The 21,332-nt window shown below is 42.6% G+C and overlaps 1 protein-coding gene and 1 long non-coding RNA gene across 7 annotated transcripts in view; both read left to right on the forward strand.

Annotated features, from left to right (window-relative positions):
• The first annotated feature begins 209 nt into the window (after positions 1–209).
• LOC144983597 (NLR family CARD domain-containing protein 3-like) overlaps positions 210–21,332 on the forward strand; it is a 92,703-nt gene continuing 71,580 nt past the window's right edge. For 3 of the 6 annotated variants that reach the window (XM_078930455.1, XM_078930456.1, XM_078930440.1), the window contains exons 1-8: positions 210–366; positions 1,298–1,428; positions 1,511–1,627; positions 2,088–2,192; positions 13,151–13,229; positions 13,390–13,582; positions 13,710–15,501; positions 15,597–15,770. In XM_078930455.1, the coding sequence (XP_078786581.1) occupies positions 1,343–1,428; positions 1,511–1,627; positions 2,088–2,192; positions 13,151–13,229; positions 13,390–13,582; positions 13,710–15,501; positions 15,597–15,770 (2,546 nt within the window). In that variant the 5' untranslated portion in view covers positions 210–366; positions 1,298–1,342. Of the gene's footprint in view, positions 367–700; positions 1,190–1,297; positions 1,429–1,510; positions 1,628–2,087; positions 2,193–13,150; positions 13,230–13,389; positions 13,583–13,709; positions 15,502–15,596; positions 15,771–21,332 lie in introns of all 6 variants that reach the window. The other 3 variants (XM_078930448.1, XM_078930451.1, XM_078930454.1) reach the window with 3 other exon arrangements.
• LOC144983650 (uncharacterized) lies at positions 2,214–11,511 on the forward strand. Its single transcript, XR_013647410.1, has 5 exons — positions 2,214–8,136; positions 8,712–8,797; positions 8,882–8,932; positions 9,009–9,065; positions 11,078–11,511. It is a non-coding gene; the product is annotated as an uncharacterized LOC144983650 (long non-coding RNA).

Raw genomic sequence — 21,332 nt, forward strand, 5'->3', positions numbered from 1 at the left:
GTAAATGGAGAAAGAGTTTATCCAGTTTCCCTCAGACTTCCATCATCGTGTGATGTTTGGAGAAACAGAAAGAGAAAAACTCCAAATCTGTTGATGTTTTACACAAGAAAACAATCAAACCATAAATCCAGTCAATGATTACACATCAACCAATCATCTGTCGACTGCAGAACAGATTTATCAACTTTATGATCTGCTTCAGTATCAGACCATGTCCTTCAGGTCCAAAGTCCACAGGAATCTGCTTCCTGGCTGTATTCAGAACCGGTTTGAAATTTGAGCTGGTTGGACTTCAGGGACACAAAGCGGTTCCAAAGATCCAGAGGAAGAAGTCAAAGAAAGAACAGATGCATTAGTGTCAGAGGGGTGAGTTGATGGAACAGCTGGGATGGAAAGAATGTGGATGTTTGCATTTCAAAGGCTTTCAGAAGAGGTTCTTGAATGTTAGGACTCAGCTGGGAGCCTCTTTGTTGGAATCCTAAAGGATCCTGGCTGAGATCAGATCAGACTGATCCAGCATTAGTTTGGAGTTCTGGATCAGGAAGTGATGAAAGGATTTGGAGGAGTAGAAATGAGGATCAATCATCTGTGCTTCAGCTTTTTCAGTCCCATTTCATCTGGTTGTGGTTTTTCTTTCTTTACTTCTTTCTTCATCCTTCAACCAAACAAAGAAACAAAGTAAAGATCTTCACCTCTGCAGGTACAGACCATGATATCATCTGCAAACAGACGGAGGCTTTGGGGATCTTCAAACACTGACCTCTGCAGGGCAGAATGGGAAGTGCAACTTGATGTCTGAATGGAGGACATGTTTGATCTTGAAATGAGAGGCTCTCATGTGAGGAAGAACATCTGAACAGCTTTGATCATTTTCTGCTGCTTTTGCTCTGACGTTGCTTCAATTCTGCTTCAATACGTTTGGATTTCAACTCCTTTCATGGATTTTCCTCAGAGCAGATCTACTGGATTCTGGACATGAAGGAAAACAGGACAAATGTCAGTGAAGAAACTGAGTTCATCCAGATGTTTAGTTTTAGTCCAGAAAAACAGTAGAAGAGAGAAGTTGTTTCCGATCCACAGAGTCCTGCAGGGATCAGAGTCCTGATCCTGCTGCAGACAGAACTTCTCAGAACATTTGAATCTTCATCTGAATGAAAGGAGAAAGACTTTTCTGCTGCAGCAAACAAAGGTTTGATGAAGCTGTTGAGGATTGAAGATGGAGCTCCAAAGCAGAAACTTGATGTTGATGTGCTGCTGACGATGATGATGATGATGATGATGAGGGTTTCCTCTGCAGGTGAAGGTGTGTGTGAGCTGATGTGGATCCAGTGAATCCAGCAGCATGGATCAGTGGGAGGAGCCACAGGAGGGAGCCCCTCCCTCTAAAAGCAGAGATGGTAACCATGACAACCAGAGTAAAGCTCAGAGGTGAGATGAACATCTCCAACTGTCCATGATCTTCTCCATGTCAGAGCTCAGGACTCACACCAGCAACCTGAATTCTTCACAGGAACCAACCTGGACCTGGACTTGGATCTGATTCTGGATCCAGCACTGTGTCCGTCAGGAGTGATGCGTCAAAGGGTCTTAATCCTAACTTCAAGGACATCCATTCAGGAGTGGAACAGTAAGTGTTTGTCAGAGACTGGATTCGCCAAATGAACTATCGTGATACATCACTGAATCGATTTTTCTTCCAAAACCACAAATTATTCCAGTTACAATACCTGCATAATAAACTGAAACTGTCAGCAAAATCAAAGATAGGAAAATAGTGAGATGACACACAACGCATGCCGAAACGTGTTTTGCAAATGCAAAAAAAGTTTTTGAAAGCAAAAAAATATATAATTGAAAAGCAAATAATTAGTACTTTCATTTGCAACTTAGAAAGTTTTGTGTGCAACGTAGTGGCAGGAATATCACTCCATGCATGCAGTGTCACACAGCTGTCAGAAGGGGGCGTTTGAACAGACTGTCTCACTGCAGATCAGTCTGTTCATGATCTGAGTTTAATAGTTCAACATGAAGAGAATCTGATGAACAGAAGAGATGAGTTTCTAAGAAAACCATTGTTTTTCCATCAGGATTCAACTTAGACCTGGATCTGGATCCAGCAGTGTGTCCTTCAAGAGTGACAGATCAAAGGGTCTTAATCCAGACTTTAAGGACATCCATCCAGGAGTGGAACAGTAAGTGTTTGTCAGAGTTAAAGGATTCTGGATTCTAGTTCAGATGATCTGTAGTTTTCAGATGAAGGACTTGAGGTCTGGTTCAGTTCTGGATCTCTCTGATCAGACTCACTTGGAGCATCATGTGTGTGATGAGATCTTTTCAGTTGAGTCTTCTGAGAGTCTCTGAGAGACATCAGAGATGTTGGAGAAGAAAACATGTTGACTGCTGACTCTGACTGACAGCAGCTCCAGTCTGATTCCAACCAAATCAGGAGAAAAGTTCCAGTTTTCTCTGCTTTGCTAGATTTTCTTGGTGGAAATGTCTGACTTTGGTTTCATAGTGTGGCTGATTTCTCCAAGTCTGACAATTCCACTGGTTTCTTTTTCTGGAGAAGATTCAGATGAACATGTTCTCCTCAGTCCAGAAATGCTTGAAGAATCTTTTTTTTCTCTGTAGAAAAACATCCTCATCAATGTAGCTGCTGTGCTCCAACAGCTAAACCGTGTTGATCTCCATGAATTAGATCAAGTGTTCAGATGTTTCAGACTAAATCTAACCTTTCTGGATCTAGATCTAGTCTGCTTTGGAAAAACCTCATTCTGATGATGAACTGAACAAAGTTAGAACAGAAACAACTTTTCTGGAAGTAACATATAGGATAACATTATACACAATAATTTACTAGAAAAAAACTTCAATGTTGAAAACAGATTTCTATAAAGTATTGTTGATGAAACAAAAAAAGATATATAATTGTTTGTATAATTATTCACCCTTCAGGGTATTCCAGAAAGCAGGTTTTGCTAGCTCCCACGGTAAGTTTGAGGCTAAGGAAGTGGATAACCTCAGCTTTCGGTTCCAGAAATGGAGGTATGTTTCAGGGTATGTCAAGTTGCCATGGCAACTCATGCTCTGAACATAACCTGGTCCGGAGCAGGTTTAGTTGAAGGTTAGTTTGTTTGAAGCAGCATGGCGTGTCCATTTGAAGATGATTTAGTGGATGAAGAAGCTCAGATAATACTTTTTCCAGCGTGACAGGGTGATAAGACCACATATGGATGTTGGAAAGATAAACTTTGTTGATATAACTTAATTATTTGCTTCAGTTAAGATAATTAAAAATCCTTTTTTTGTTAAGTCAGCTTAGAAATAACACATATTTATCAGACAGTTATTTTACTTTCATTCAAATTAATTCAATTAAGTAGGGGTAACTTTGGTGCTGCTGTTAGATCGGCACCGCAAGGGATTGTGGGATACCATTCCCTTGGCCTGTCTGGACGCATTTGGGTTTAAGTGTGGCTTTTTGACCAAATGTGTTTAGTTGTTTAGCTGTTTTACTGTATGTTGCCGAGTTATTTTGTCCTACTTTGCTTAAGTCTCTGCACCATGAGTGAGAAGAAAGGAGAGGATGATGAGTTTATATAGCACCCCTTTTTTGTATATAATTTTAACATATCTGTCTTATATTGTCTTATTTGGCAGTTTAGTTTTTTATTTATTTATTTATTTTTTATTCTTACTTTGACTTTTTATTCCACCGGAAAAATTGCACTGTAATTTCGTTGTACATGTACAATGACTATAAAGATATTTCTATTTCTATTTCTACAGCCAAATTATGTAATGATGGTGTCGGAAAACTCTAACATGGATGTAATCTTCAAAATATATTTCATTTTGCTCTTTTTATTGTTAAAAGAATGAGTATATCTGCCGGCTCAAACTTAGACATTTGAGAGTTCTAGACTTATAATTCATTAAGATGGAAAAAATAATAATTGAATTAATTGGAGTAATATGACATTTAGTTAAATAAATATGTAAATTTGAGTTGAATAAACACTAATTAAGTTATATAGACGTAAGAAATTAGGTTGAATAAAATTAACGCAATTACTTGTTACCAATAGAAGTAATTCATTTAAGTTGGCAAAATTGTATCAGTTATATATATATATATATATATATATATATATATATATATATATATATATATATATACATAGGAGCCAAACACCAACTCCTGGTCGACAGAGCAGTCGCTCAAGACTGCAAGTCACGACACACCAACCTGTGCACAGCCTGGATTGATTACAAGAAGGCCTATGACTCGATGCCACACACATGGATCACTGAATGATGGAGCTGTACAACATCAACAGGACTCTAAGAGCCTTCATAGGAAACTCAATGAAGCTGTGGAAAACCACCCTTGAAGCCAATGGGAAGCCACTTGCATAAGTGTCCATCAAATGTGGGATATACCAAGGTGATGCTCTTTCCTGATGACTCCCTGATCCACACCACCAGGATCTACAGTACTGACATTGGGATGTCATTCGGGCTCGAGAAATGCAGCCGGATGGTGACAAAGAGAGGCAAGGTAGTCCACACAGGGGGGGTCTCACTCCCAGAAGGAACAATAGCAGACATCAAGGACAGTTACAAGTACCTTGGAATTCCACAGGCAAATGGCAACCTGGAACAGGCAACAAGGAAAGCTGCAACAGCTAAATACCTCCAACGAGTAAGGCAAGTCCTGAGAAGCCAGCTCAATGGCAAAATAAGACCCGGGCAATAAACAGCTACGCACTGCCAGTTATCAGATACCCTGCAGGAATAATAAGATGACCAAAGGAAGAGATACAGACTAGAGCCCTGCGCGGGACTATTTTCTTCATCCCGCTCCCGCCCGCGCCCGCTGAATTTTTGACCAATCCCGCCCGCTCCCGCAACGTATGCGTTACACTCCCGCCCGCTCCCGCAATATGTATGTCCACTCCCGCCCGCTCCCGCAAAACTCATAGAATTTAGTCCCGCACAGTAATAGAGATGCATTGATTTTGTATCGTCTCCCGTCCCGCAGGAAAAAAACACGTATTTGTATTGATATTATTAAAGAGATTCATGTCCCTCCTCCAGCCTCATCTTTTCATGCATTCCTCTTGTGTAATGTGCAACTTAATTATTAAATATATTTTTACAAATCCTGTTCTGTTAAAACTGTGTGTGTGTGCGCGCGCAGACAGACGGCCTGAAGCGCGCTCTTAGTAAGAGGCGGGGCGGGGCGCACCCCCAACAACAGGTTAGATGACAGAGGCCATTGGGCGTCTCTACCTGGTGCCTTCACGGAGCTTCAGTACATAAGAATCAAACAGCCGCACAGCCTAACGTAGTCCGCTAATTTATATTCATGAGATATTCATGCCAGCACTGATCCCGCGGGTTTTTTTTTTTGCCGCCCGTTCCCGCCCGCAGCACAATTCAAACCGCCCAATCCCGCGAGATTTGGGTTGGGTCCCGCGGGACCCGGCGGGACCCGATCCCAATGCAGCCCTCTAATACAGACCACGGATGTTAAAACACGAAAGCTCCTCACCATGCATGGAGGGTTCCATCCCAAATCCAGCACCCTGAGACTGTATGCTAGCCCCAAGGAAGGAGGCCGAGGACTAGTGAGCGTAGAAGCCACTATCCAGGATGAAACATCAAAGATCCATGAGTACATCAAGCTCAAGGCCCCAACTGACAGTGTGCTCAGTGAATGTCTCAGGCAATGGAGAGCAGAGGATACAGTGCTGGAGGACAGATCCTCATGGGAGGACAAACCCCTGCATGGGATGTACCACCGGACCATAACTGAAGTGGCTGATATCAAGAAGTCCTGCCAATGGCTAGAGAGGGCTGGCCTACAGGACAGCACCGAAGCGCTCATCCTGGCAGCCCAGGAACAAGCCCTGAGCACCAGAGCAATAGAGGCTCAGATCTACCACACCAGACAAGACCCAAGGTGTAGGCTGTGCAAAGAGGCCCCTGAAACAATCCAGCACATAACTGCAGGATGTAAGATGCTGGCAGGTAAAGCATAAATGGAGCGCCACAATCAAGTGGCTGGAATAATATACAGGAACATGTGTGCAGAATATGAACTGGAAACCCCAAGGTCAAAATGGGAAACACCTCCGAAGGTGGTAGAGAATGAGAGGGCAAAGATCCTGTGGGACTTCCAGATCCAGACTGATAGGATGGTAATGGCGAACCAACCAGACATTGTAGTGGTGGATAAAGAACAGAGGAAAGCCATTGTGGTGGATGTGGCAGTGCCAAGAGATGGGAACATCAGGAAGAAGGAACATGAGAAACTGGAGAAATACCAGGGACTCAGAGAAGAACTGGAGAAAGCCTGGAAAGTGAAGGTGACAGTGGTGCCTGTGGTAATTGGAGCACTCGGGGCAGTAACCCCCAAGCTGGAGGAGTGGCTACAACAGATACCTGGAAAGACCTCAGACCTCTCAGTCCAGAAAAGCGCAGTGCTAGGAACAGCTAAGATACTGCGCAGGACCCTCAAGCTCCCAGGCCTCTGGTAGAGGACCCGAGCTTGGAGGAGAAACCACCCGCGGAGGGTGAGAGGGGCGTTTTTTTTTTTTTAATATATATATATATGCTTCACAAGGAAAATGGAAATAAGATCAGAAACTCGTACGTTTACTTTGTCTGTTCTTTTACTACAAGCAGAAACTCTTTCTTTTGCGGATGTAGCCGTTTTACTTTTTTATGGACGTATAATCTTCATAGCCGTCATTAATCTCCGACTCCATCTCAATGAAATATAGCGCTCACTTTTTTTCACCAAGCGTTTCCATGGTGACTCCGGAAATCGGCGATCCATTGAGAATGTCTTTATGTACTTGACGTGTACCCGCATTAACCCAGGGTTACCAAGTCGAGCGTAATTACGCCAACTCATATCCGGTCTTTTGGAACCGACATACCCAGAGTAAGCAAGTTCAGGCGGACTTCAGCCAGAGTTGAGGCCTGATCTGAAGATCCAGATTCACACATGTGCCGTATTCCTTCCATTGCTTGATGACTGATTTTACTGGGGGATGTTCAATGCCTTGGACAGTTTTTTGTATCCATCTCTGGACTTGTACCTTTCAGCAACCATTTCTCTGAGTTGCTTGGAGTGTTCCTCTGTCTTCATGGTAGCCAGGAATACCGCTCCACCAGTATCTGGACCCTTCATAGACTGCTGTTTTATAACTCAGTCACTCTGGACACACCCACACCACTCAGGTGATCTTCATTTCAATAATTGTGAGACTATTGGACCTCGCCTCTGGCTCATCGGCCCCCCAGCCGTCAACCACACTTGAATAGAGTTCTTTACTAAAATCCATCCTGAATATTGTAATCTGTCAGTCGATGTATCTTCATTATATGAAGTATGGGGGTGTATTAGCAAGAGTCTGGCAATATTATACGTATCCTAATATTGTACCAGAACACTTTTTTTCCCTTTTAAATATGACTCAGAAAAAACTCTACCTGAATATCAATACGTCTTCCACTGTAATAAAATGGTAAAATTCAGTTTATTTAGTGATCACAATGTTAAGCACTGCAACTGTATCTCATCTAGAAGTTTATTTCACTAAAGCAAATTCATGGTGCTTTTATTTTGGTAACTTACAATATAGAAAGGGAACAGTCACCATTGTCTGATTTCCACAAAAAAATATTTTTCAGTGTAAGAAAATAATTAAATGAATGTTTCTTATCCAATAATGTTCTAAAGGTGCACTGAAAAAATGATTTTTTTGGCCTTGTAAATATTATTTCAGTTATATATCTAAATCCTACAAAATAATACCAATTCTGTGCTTTTACTTAAAAAAGCTTGTTTTCATGTAGTGCATTACTTGGTAATTTATTGTGATTATAAATCCTGTTTTGTATGTAAATTTCATCCTTCAATCCAAGTAATATTTACTAAACCAGTTATTTAGTTGATATTTCCAAGTAATTGTAAATGAATAACATCAGTAATTCTGTTCTGGGAGCACAACGTCTAAGCCCCGCCCCTCATTTGAGCGGTCTTTCGTCAGACAGAGACAGACAGGTGCGCATGCTCCACATTTCAAATGTTGGCGGGCTTTGTTGACGTGGATCACAAAGGTAAGTTTGAAGTGAAACAAACTTTCTACTTTCCTGTTGGCTCACCTGATTAAGTTAGTCCTCACTTATGGTCATGGTGTATTTTCTAGCTAGCTAAGCTAACGGCCAAGCTAACTTTGCTATATTTAGCCTGGAATTGCGCCATTTTAGTTGAGGCGTGTTTTTACCAAAAAAACCTGTGGTGAAGTTCATGCTGGAAGGAGTGAATTTCATGATACACGTTTAGAAAGAAAAAGATGTGCTGCCCGTCATGTTGTCTCGCCTCCGCCGCCGTTTTAGCTTGATGCTGACCCATAAATGACCGAAGTGTGATTTGAAATGTTTCGTTTTTGCCCATTAATTTATTTTAGAAAAAATCCGTGGCGGTTTTTGTCTACAGCACTCAGTTTCACTCCAGTTTCCACGTCGACCTGTTTCAATGCGACACCGAGCTGACACGGTGACCCCAAACGTCTGCGGGCTGTGCGGGGGGGTCAGCGCGCTCAAGTAACTTCCGGGTTTTGACCATGGCGCCATGGTAATAATGTGAATGTTAAGAGAGTCTCTGCTGCTCCTCATATTCTGTTTTCCTTTAGACGTGAACAGGAAGTCAGAACCGGACGAGCATTCAGACCTGAATGCGCATAAAGCAGCTACTTTGGACAACTACAGGACATCATTAGTAATATATGTACACAAAAATAAAGAAATATCCATCTACATCCTTGAGTTAATAAGGAGTTGAAAAACATTTTCTTTTTTCAAGAGCACGGCACATTCTGACTGCTAATCTGGACCCCCCACCCCCCGACGCTACGTAAGACCAAATGATTTGGTTTAATTTGTCACAACATTTCGTTTGGTTTCACTAAATTTTAATTTTTATGTTTCAGGTGCCACAACATGAGATGGATGGATGTGGAGACGTGAAGATGATCAAAGATTATGAGGTATCTTCTGATCATCATGACCATATTTCAATAATTGACTAGCCTTGTAAAATAGTTTATACTTGTGATGTTTTATTCAAGGTCAAATATTCTTTACACTTGTGATTTTTAAAAGAGAAAATATTTTTTATATGAGAATTTTAACTGATTTCTTATATGCATTTTATTTTTTTTACCCTTTTTTTAGCTGTTGATGAATTATTACTGTTATTTTAGGAGCATAATTGCATTTCAGTTCTACATTTTTTACTGATTTGATCCCTCAGTTGTTGTTGTTTCAGGTCAGCCCCTGTGAACAATGTTGTGTAACTTGAAAAAAAAAATTGCCGTATGAATATTGTTTAAATTACACTAGATTGAGGATACTTCAGGGCTCCAGACTAACTTTTTTCACTAGGAGCACTGTGGCCCCAACTGAAAATTTTAGGGGCACAACCAGAAAATTTAGGGGCGCATCCCGTAAATCAACATTCTAACCAAATCTACTAATTTCCACTGTATTACTAATAAATACTTTAATAATAGATGCAGAAATTACAATGTGCCGTTTTAAATTCAGTGTCACATTTTATTCTGCACTTTTGAAGATGCAACAAGAAGGTAAACTGACAGCATCATCGCTGTCATGACAGTACAAATAGCAAACAAAATACCATACATTTAGAATGAAAAAAAGTTTTTAGTAACAAAGTGATTACCGTAGTAACCTTTAGGTCATTTCACAGTTTCAAACAATACTTAAATATATGTAAACATTAGGGGATGGAAATTCATGTTGGCGACACCAAATAGGTGCAGCCAAGATGCACAAGAAGCGTGTTTGAGATCACCCATGTGAACTCAACGCTGCGCAGATCACCTGGTGTGAGATGTATATTTTTGTTTTTGCTCTAACATCACCTGTCAATCAAAACAAAAATATCACGAGAAAGGGGCGGGAGCAAGACCCCAACCTGAGCGAACGCAGCTGGAAATTAGTACTGACCTGTCTGAAAGCTGCCCTACAGACAACAAAACAATGCATTATGGGACATGTGTCCTGATGGGTTTTTGTAGTTCAGTGATCAATTAAAATAATTTAAAATACCAACTGATTTAAAAAAAAAAAGGCTACATACATTACAAAACATTAAAATAATTACAAAAGATGTAATATCACAGATCATACTTAGGGGGAGAGGCATATTAAATTGAATGTTAAGGACTACAACTTCCTGTACTCCTTCAGTCTCACTTTAGCCTCGCCTTCATGCCCCCCCGGGCCTGGTCGCTGCGCTGGATCGTTGGGCGTCTTAAACACGTCTATCGTTACATTTTCCTCACGTGTTTTAAGTGTGTCTAAGACTAAATCGTGTTGTTGCTCGCACGTGTTTAAAGTTCAAGCCCTCGCGTGTAGGTGTGGAACATTTATTCTCCTTAGCTGACCATCTCCCGCGGGAGCGGTGTGCTACAGTGACAGCCGCGCATGAGAGCCGTGGTTTGCTTTGCGAGTTTGAGACCCCTGCTGTACACTCTGGCACTGGTACACTAGCTGCAGGTGGGAAGAACGAATCAATAGTTCGCTTGCTCATGGCTCAGACGCACATATCAGATTGTGATGATATTTGTCTCCGTTTCCTTCCCACAGATGTTTACGCGCGCTCGATGGTCTCTAGGCCCCTCCCCCTCCATGCATTTTAGCCACTTGCAGTGACTTTCCCTGTTCTGCTCACACGCATTGGCCGCCTCACAGACAGGCATCACTCAATGAAACGTGCGTGTGCGCTCGCGTCTCATTGATTATTTCATTGCTCATTTCATTGATCATTGACTTGCCCCTTCCACGTTTAATGGGTGGGGGAGGCAAATTTACTGGTAGCTCACTCTCAAATTTTGGATGCAAAATGCGACTATTTGGTCGCAGTCTGGAGCCCTGTACTTCTTTTTATTTTAACATTTTTCCTCTTAGCTGTTTGTTTTTCTTGGAATCTATTCTTAATCATTTCTAATTACAGCTTATTTCTTTTCCTCAGGATGTCAGCCGGGAAGCAGTGAAAGAGGACTGAAGTAATCGCTTCAAGATTGTGGTGGTCCATCCCAATGTAACCCAGGACGACCAAGACCCTGAGTGGGTCAGTCATCATTGAGGTTCCAGAAGTTCTGGTGGACTGCAGAAGTCTGACAAACGCTGGCTGTCATCTACACGTCTGCTGTCAAGTTAAGCTACCTGATGACATTGAAATATGCCTTTGAATTTGTTATTGATAATTATTTTAATTCTACACTGCTTTACTCTTGTGGTTGATGCTGATCTCTGTTCTTCCTTCTTGCATCTTCTAGACTTATGTATGTTTGCACTATTTTGAAATTTGCTAACAAGAGATTCTATGGCCGTGTCTGTGTGCAATGTTATGTAGATGTTTTATCTATGCAACTTCTAATGATAAATAAAAATGTCTTTCAAATATTCCTTGAACTGCAAATGTGTGTTTTGGGAAAATATAGAATTATATTTAATGGAATAGTAAAAATATGTACTTAATTCAATTAATATTGTTGTATAGCCACAGGAGCTGTTGCCGTTCAGGCCACGAGGGGGCAGGATTGAGCCACCCCGGGAGTTCAGGTGTGAAGCTGGACGGGGAGCTGCCAGCAGGTTGTACACGGCGCGAGCCGGCCATTGTTGAAGAATAAAGTTACATTTGAAGAGAACAACGATCCTGTCATTCTTTCCTACAAGCTACTACAAATATTAACTAACATATCATTTATAATTATTACTTAATAATTACATAGATTATAACAAAATAAAAATGAGTAAGATCCACAAAGAAACATCAGTAATATTTACTTAGGTTTTGTAATTAGATGCAACAATCTGAGTGAAATTTACTTGTTCATTTTTCATAAACAACACGTGGTTCTAGTAAGTAAATTTGACTTAAAAATTGCCTGAGTATGGTTTACATGCATTTTCTGAGTGAAAAAACTCTCCTAACTTTTTTAAGCAAACCTCACTCCAAATATGTTTCAGTGTGCGATCGAGGAAATAAAGTTCGGTTTATTCCAACATTAACGTTGATTCTCCAGAACTTTAAAACAGTTCAGGAGGCTGAACGGTGATTCAAAAATGAAGAAAAAAAAATTATTTCCAGAAACAATAAAGTGATGATGATGAGGCAGCATGACAGGATGAAGAGCTTTAAAGTGTCTCAGATGCTTAATTCCCATCAGTCTGCTCTGCAGCTGCAGATCCACTTTCTCACATGTGGAAGTAAACACGGATTTCACCGCTCATCACCACGACGACTGTCTTTATTCAGAGCTTTGGACACGTCGCTGTGATCCATCAGAACTAGAATCTATTGCTGGGAAGTTCTGAAGAACTTTTACCCGCTTTGCAGACAGTATTTTGTCTCCGTGCATCAGCCGCTGAGCAGCTGCAGAGCTTCACTGGTTCTGATCATATGTGTGGACAAAGCAGTAATGTACATTCTGACTGCACATACATACGTGTGAATAACATCAGCCTTTTTTTCTGGACATGATTGTTTCCACGGTTTCACAGGAATGCTTGAAACATCATTTCTGCATTCCAAAGCTGTCCCTGGAGCTCAAACACCGTACTGAAGCCACTTTTCTGCTCCTCTGTTCTCCTGGGAGAGAGTTCTCTGGACTCAGGCAGCTCGCTATGACTGGAGTAGCCAGAAGTCCACAAGTGTCTCTATTGGTTTGTTAGGGAGGATGGTGTTAAACGCTGAGCTAGAGTCCACAAAGAGCATCCCTGTTAGCTCTCCTCTAGCTCTAGGTGGGACAGAGCATCATGGAGGGCTGTGGTCACAGAGTCCTCTGTGGATGGACTGCCTCTTTAGGAAAACTGCTCAGAATCCAGACATGGGGGCAGCAGAGACATGAATCCAGCCTTTGGCTCCAAGACAGTCTAGACACTTCAGTGACTCTGTAGACATGGACAGAGAGGTGTTGATATGATCCATTGGTTTGCTGTTCTCCATCTGAACTGTGAACTAGAACATTCTAGCTGTGACATGACTCTAGTTAGTTTGGTTTCAGACAGAATGGAGCTGATTGCTGCTGATTCTCCACAGACTGGACCAGCAGAGCTCAGAGACTCCCAGTGGTCCGTCTGTCCAGCAGCATCAAACACAGCTGGACTCCATCTTTCTGGTCTGTACATGAACAACAACTACTTTCCATCATTCTGTCCACAGTCGTCTCCATGCTGCACTTTGCAGACCAGTGGATTGTCAGAGTGTCCAACATGGAGCTGATGTTTGGCTCCATGACTTCACTCTGATTGGCTCATTCATCTGGAATTCTGTTGCAGCAGCTGGAGGACAACATTGTCACTTTTGTCAAGAAGGAGCTGAAGAAGATCCAGAAGCTTCTGAGTCACAGGGAGGAAGAGGAGGAGGCTGAAGATGAAGAGCAGAGGAGCAGCAGAGAGTCAGTGATGAAGATCACAGTGAACTTCCTGAGGAGGATGAAGCAGGAGGAGCTGGCTGATGGACTGCAGAGCAGTAAGAGGATTTCTCTGAAGGTTTCAGCTGCTGAGAAATGAAGATTTCCTGATGTCTCAACAGGGATTCAAACCCTCATCATTCAGGGCTGCAGAGACTTGATTTACTGTTTGTTGTCTTCATTCAGGATCTGCTGCTGCAGTTTGTCGACATGAAGTCCAATCTGGTCTGAAGAAGAAGTTCCAGTGTGTGTTTGAGGGGATGGCTAAAGCAGGAAGCCCAACCCTTCTGAATGAGATCTACACAGAGCTCTTCATCACAGAGGGAGGAAGAGGAGAGCTGAATGAAGAACATGAGGTCAGACAGATTGAAGCAGCATCCAGGAAAGCAGACAGAGCAGAAACAAGCATCAGACAAGAAGAGCTCTTCCAACTCCCAGCTGGAAGACCAGAACCAATCAGAACCGTGATGACTAAGGGAGTGGCTGGCATCGGGAAAACAGTCTTAACACAGAAGTTCACTCTGGACTGGGCTGAAGGCAAAGCCCACCAGAATCTCCACTTCACATTTCCATTCACTTTCAGAGAGCTGAATGTGCTGAAAGAGGAGAAGTTCAGCTTGGTGGAACTTGTTCATCACTTCTTCCCTGAAACCAAACAAGCAGGAATCTGCAGCTTTGAAGACTTCCAGGTCCTCTTCATCTTTGATGGTCTGGATGAGAGTCGACTTCCTCTGGACTTCCACAAGACTCGGATCCTGAAGAACCCTAGAAAGTCCACCTCAGTGGCTGATCTGCTGACAAACCTCATCAGGGGGAACCTGCTTCCCTCTGCTCTCCTCTGGATAACCACACGACCTGCAGCAGCCAATCAGATCCCTGCTGAGTGTGTTGACATGGTGACAGAGGTCAGAGGGTTCAATGATCCACAGAAGGAGGAGTACTTCAGGAAGAGGTTCAGAGATGAAGAGCAGGCCAGCAGGATCATCTCCCACATCCAGAGATCCAGAAGCCTCCACATCATGTGCCACATCCCAGTCTTCTGCTGGATCACTGCTACAGTTCTGGAGGATCTGCTGAAGAGCAGAGGAAGAGGAGAGCTGCCCAAGAGCCTGACTGAGATGTACATCCACTTCCTGGTGGTTCAGGCCAAAGTCCAGAAGGTCAAGTATGATGGAGGAGCTGAGACAGATCCTCACTGGAGTCCAGAGAGCAGGAAGATGATGGAGTCTCTGGGAAAACTGGCTTTTGAGCAGCTGCAGAAAGGAAACCTGATCTTCTATGAATCCGACCTGACAGAGTGTGGCATCGATATCAGAGCAGCCTCAGTGTACTCAGGAGTGTTCACACAGGTCTTTAGAGAGGAGAGAGGCCTGTACCAGGACAAGGTCTTCTGCTTCATCCATCTGAGTGTTCAGGAGTTTCTGGCTGCTCTTCATGTCCACCTGACCTTCATCACCTCCAAACTCAACCTCATGGAGGAAGAACAATCACAGATCTCTCGGCCTCAACAGAGCAGTCCAGTCCAGTTCTACCAGAGTGCTGTGGAGAAGGCCTTACAGAGTCCAAACGGACACCTGGACTTGTTCCTCCGCTTCCTCCTGGGTCTTTCACTGCAGACCAATCAGAGTCTCCTACGAGGTCTGCTGACTCAGACAGGAAGTAGCTCACAGACCAATCAGGAAACAGTCCAGTTCATCAAGAAGAAGATCAGTGAGGATCTGTCTGCAGAGAGAAGCATCAACCTGTTCCACTGTCTGAATGAACTGAATGATGGATCTCTAGTGGAGGAGATCCAACAGGTCCTTCAGTATGGACATCTCTCCACAGATGAACTGTCTCCTGCTCAGTGGTCTGCTCTGGCCTTCATCTTACTGTCATCAGAAGAAGATCTGGAAGAGTTTAACCTGCAGAAATACTCTGGTTCAGAGGAGGCTCTTCTGAGGCTGCTGCCAGTGGTCAAAGCCTCCAACAAAGCTGTGTAAGAACTCTCATGAAAATCACCTTCAGTGAACAAATGAATCTGATGGAAACATGAAAGATTCAATAACTGCTGTCTGTCTTTGTTTTCTTCAGACTGATAGGCTGTAATCTGTCAGAGAGAAGCTGTGCAGCTCTGTCCTCAGTTCTCAGCTCCCAGTCCTCCAGACTCAGACTTCTGGACCTGAGTGGAAACAACCTGCAGGATTCAGGAGTGAAGCTACTGTCAGCCGGACTGGAGAGTCCAGACTGTAAACTGGAGACTCTCAGGTCAGCTTTCATTCAAATGTTGATTCTCTACAGTGTTTTTCAACCAGTGTGCCGTGAGAGATGATCATGCTGAGTGACTGTTTTCTGATTTGCTGATTGCGTCTGCGCGAGGCTGCACATCCGTTGCTCTGTGTGTGAATGTTTGTGCATTTCAGACCTTTAGATCTACTAATGCAAGCCAGCATTAGTAGAATGGTTTATCTTAGGAATGAACTACTGATGCTCAGGAAACATAAAACCCCTGGAATCCATCATGTTATTCCATGGGAGCTTAGGCGGAAATACCGGGGATGCCGAGCTGGTCGTAAACACAAGGCGAAGCTGAAGGCTAAGGCGGCTAACCGGCGGCGTTTCAAACCATTCATCCCCTCCGGCATTATGGGAAACGTTAACGCCCTGTCCAACAAGACGGATGAGCTTACTGTGCTGATCAGGACACAACGCTGCTACACGGAGACCGAGGCATGGCTAACCAGCTATGTGCCGGATTTTAACGTGGATCTGCCCGGCTTTACCACCGCTCTGTGTTTACATTCCTCCGAGAGCGGAAGCACAGGCGGCTCTCCAGACAATCTACAACACAACCACAGAACTGCAGTCCAAGCACCCAGGGGCGTTCATGATTATTTCTGGGGATTTTAACCACGTATCCCTGGAAACCACTCTGCCCACCTTTCACCAATATGTCGACTGCCCCACTCGAAATAACAGAAGGAGGGCAGGCTGTGTGGTGGGGCGGAGCCTGGAGACAGTGGAGACATGGCACCATGACAGAATGAACGTACATTCAGTTCATTCTGTCATGGTGCTTTTATTGCATGTAAAATTACATGTTTTTACTTTTTCCTCATTTTGATATTTATAGTTATATTATAATATAGTTAGAGACATTTTCCACACCTGGACAGAGTCATTCTTTTTTTTATTGTAGTGCTGATCAGTCTTAGTATTCATTTTAAAACTTGTTGACATTTGTCAGAACAGACAGAAAGTCTGGGTTTAACCTGTTCCACCCCCGCGTGTCTCCGTCTGTCTAGAGATTAAAGCAGCTGAACTTTATGTTTTCTCTCATATGGAAATTGTGAGTTTGACTCCACAGGATACACAAATGTGTGCATTTAGTGAGTGAAGTGTTCTGATTGGATGGTAAGGCACTATGAGGTCTTTGATATAGGATGGGGTCATTCCATGTAAGGCCTTCTAGGTTAACAGGAGGATCTTGAACTGGATTCTAGAATCAACTGGGATCCAGTGAAAAAATAGTTACAGTAATCCAGTCTAGACGTAACAAATGCATGGATGAGTTTTTCAGCATCACTCTTAGAAAGTAGATTTCTGATCTTAGCTATATTGAACAGGTGAAAAATGCAGTTTTCCATGTCTGAGATCTGTGAGCCTTAAATGATAAATCCTGGTCAAATCAAAGCTCTTCAGAACTTCTCTCTGGGTAAATGGTCTGGCTGAAGCGCTGATCTCCTCTGCCATCATCAAACTTGCTTCACTTTGTGATTCTTGTTTCCGTCTAGTCCGTCCTTCTCAGATTCAGGATTTCCAAAAATGAAATGTGCAGTTGGGAAATGAAAAGACACACTAGAGTCTGCATGAATGTTCAAACCTTTAGCTAAAGGGGAGAGGTGGAGAAACACGACCTTTTAGGCTCTGTGGCTGTCCACTCTCTCTGTCCTCAAGGCAAAAAGCAAAGCTTTTTTTTATTCAGTGAGGGAAGATGAAAACATTCTAAATACGTCATCAGAATGGTGTGTTTGTGTCTAGTCTGCATTGCAGGTGTCGTGGCTCCATAAACACTCCAGTACAGAGAGAAAACAGAGACCAAAGGTCAAAACCAGGCCTACTGGTGACCTCTGTACAGACAGAAAAAAGAGAAAACATCAGTGAGGTCAGTGCGTGTAAACCAGGAGTGGGAGTGGTCCAGTTCAGCCAGGGCTACGTATGGATTAGGATCAGAAATGGTTGAACAGCTCAAAATGTTATTTACAGCGGTAAATTGGTGGGTAATGTACCGACCCATCATCTGTGGTGCTCTGAGCCCACAGATGAGGAGGCTGTCAGTCAATTAAGGCCTTCATCAGAAACCACGCCCTGTGAGAGGGTGTGAGCTGAGTTTCTCCTGTTACTGTCCTTCTTTTAGGTGTAAATGACCTCTAGATTCAGCCTATTACAGTTTTATTTTTGTAATTTTCTCTTTTTGTATAACGTGGTTGTGGCTTTTATTTTGAAGGACGTGCTAAACCGTTAGTCATCAGGCAAGCGAACGTGAAGGCTGCATGTGCTTCATGTCAGCCAAAACGGTTAAAAAAGTGTTAAAAATTTAAAAGAAACCGAAGTTTACAGCATTCCATAGCACCTGATTGATGAGGTTTGTAATATTTTATGTTTTGGTGATTTAGTTCTGTGTTTTCACATCATTTTACATTGTCAGCACATTTTATTTGCCCACTAGGTGGCGCTGTAATGTCAAGCTAATGCTGAGTCAGTTTGAAATGAATGCTAATATTAGGATTTATTTTATGTTTATACAGAAGGGAACATCATTTTATTGTTAAATAGTTCTGTTAAAAATACAGTTACATTAGTAGATTAGCATCAAAGGTTAAAAATCTAATAAATGAATGGTTTAAAGTAATGAATAAAACTAAAGGGTACAAATGGTGAATAAATGGTAAGAGATGTAAAATACATTTGTATTTTTTGTAGCTTTACGGTGTGTTCACACACACACGGTGAAATAAAGGCTTGTGAACCATCAGTCTGAGAAACCATCTTTTCAACCAGGGGGGCTACATTAGGGCCTTCCCACCAGGTTTACTCATTTCTATCTGTAAAGAAAAATCACCTGAGGGGGGGTCAGACGGGGAGACGTAGGGCTCAAGGCTGGAGATCCAAGGTTTCCACAGCAGAAAAGCTGACAGAATACCTTCATGCTCTGTGGTTTCTGGATCTAAATCCCCAGTACCAGTCTGCCAGTGGCTCCTCTGTTGGACCAATCAGGAACTGCGTCTCATGAGTGAGTTCATCCACTCAGCAGTGGAGTTCCATCTGGTAGAGTGACTGTAACCCAGAATGGTGGAAATGTACCAGTGCTTGTGGTTTATGAGGCCGTGTAGATGTGCAGTGAAGGGCAGGATTAGGACAAATTCAACTACTAAGCTTTACTTAGTAGAATCTGTATTTATATATTTAATTTAATTTAAATATTTATTTATTGCTCTTTCTAGCCTCTGCCAGCTGCAACTCAAACATTTATTGACGTCTTCTAATTTATTTTCTTTCTTTTGATATTAAACCTTTAATCCACAATTGTTTCTCACTTTCAGGTTCATTTGTTATAGTTTGGTTGTTAGTCTGAGTTCGTCAGTTTCAATCCTATCATCATAGCCTGAAGAAACATTAGTTGTGTAGCTGACATTGTGTAGACACCAGCACTGCACACACACTCCTCTGCAGCATTTGCAGTCAATTCTAAACAAAGCGCTCTGACTTCATCTCCATGAGAAACTCAAGGCTGCAGACCTGCAGCTGAGGAGAGGCTGAACTCTAGGATGTGTGTCCAACAATATGACTGATTATAGTTTCTAATGCATCGTCAGTGGACACAATGAATGGAAACATCGTCTGTCCAATCCTGAAAATCTATTTTATATTCGTATGTCTGGAAAAGCTGGGTGTGAACTAACAGCATTTCTCTGCAGTGATTCCAGAAAAAGTTTCCTAACAAATATCAAATTTCTCTGCAGAAATGACATCATCCGTTGTAGAATCAGAGACTCAGGAGCCTCTAAAACTGCAGCTTTCTGTTCATCCACAATAGTTGTGTTGTTGTGTTTATTTATGTAGTATGTGTGTGTGTGCTGTGCGTCCACCATCCTGTTCTATCAGCAGTTCCCAGACAAACCTGCTTTGTCACACCTCCCTGTCCTGAGTGCATCTCATTGTCCTGTTTGTTCTGACCCCCCCAGAGGGAAGACGTTGTCTTTCTTCACTGCTCTGTCCTGTCAGACGTCATCAGATCCTCCTTGCTGTGTTTCATTTGCTTTTGCATACACTGCTTCCCCAATCACCTTGACCTCCTGCTGTCCCCAGAGACCCCGCTTCTCTTTTTCTACCTTTAGCCATGTCACCAACACAACTCCAACTAAACACAAACACACAATTCACACACACAACCACAAATGGTTTGTTAAAACGCAGACAAAGCAAAAGACAACAGTCCATCACTTTAAACACAATAAAACTTCTACACAAAAGCACAAAATACACAACACAACACTGAAGTATCTGAACCCCTAAAGAAAATGAACCATTTCACTGAAATGAATCCATTAGTATGTTAACTTCAATTCAATTCAATTTTATTTGTATAGCCCAAAATCACAACAACGGTCGTCTCGATGGGCTTTGAAGTAAAACATGAACTCAAAAGGATCACGAATACAAAGAGTTCAATAGAAAAATACTAAAATGAACTAACAAACTGACTAAGCTATACTGGCATCCTTGCCCTTAGACCCCCCTTCGCGGTAAGGAAAAACTCCCAAAAAAACCGGATTCCGGAAAAAACGAAGAAACCTCAGGGGTGTCCACATGAAGGAGGGATCCTCCCCCAGGACGGACAGGCGAGTTACCAGAACTCTTAGAGAAGAATTAACTTATCTAAATCTACAACTACATATATAAAAGTCCAGCAGATGAGCTTCATCCAGCCGTGGTTGTGGGGACAGTCAAAGGCGCGAGTCGAGCCGGAGACATGAACCACAGCCAGGTGTAGGAGCAGGAGCAGAGGCGAGGTACTCGGTCAGGTACAGAGCAGAGACGAGCCAGAGATGAGCCAGAGGCAGGATCCACAGCCAGGTGTAGGAGCAGGAGCAAAGGGGAGGTAGACGGTCAGGAACTGAAGCACGGATGAGCCAACTGGAGTCTGGAAGCACTCCCACTCCCCAGGAGGAGAGAGGAAAAGAGGGACAATACATGAATCACTGCACCAAACAGGCATGCAGAACTAAATGATAAATTATGATCAAGAATAGAGGAGAGGAAGGGTAGAAGTAGAAGAGAAAAGAGGACAGAACCCCAGTGCACCATAGTTACCCCAGCTTCAACTTCTAGCAGCCTTTTAAAACAAATAGTTACTATTAAGTTTAATTTAAACACATTAACATTAAGTTAAATAATCTCTGAATACTAACTAGTCTGACAATAAGCCTGTCCACAGAGGAATGTTTTCAGTCTAGCTTTGAATGTAGAAACTGAGTCGGCCTCTCTTCCATGAGCTGGGAGTTTATTCCATAAAACAGGGGCTTGGTGGCTAAACGCTCTACCTCCAACCGTACTTTTACTAATTCTAGGAACCACAAGCAGTCCTGCATTTAGTGAGTGAAGTGTTCTGATTGGATGGTAAGGGACTATGAGGTCCTTAATATAGGACGGGGCCATTCCATGTAAGGCCTTCTAGGTTAACAGGAGGATTTTGAACTTGATTCTAGAATCAACTGGGATCCAGTGAAGTGAAACTAACACAGGAGTGATGTGATCTCTTCTGCTAGT

This window comes from Oryzias latipes, chromosome 2 (genome assembly GCF_053564925.1).
Source record: "Oryzias latipes strain Hd-rR chromosome 2, Olatipes_Hd-rR_3.1".
In the NCBI taxonomy this organism is placed as follows: domain Eukaryota; kingdom Metazoa; phylum Chordata; class Actinopteri; order Beloniformes; family Adrianichthyidae; genus Oryzias; species Oryzias latipes.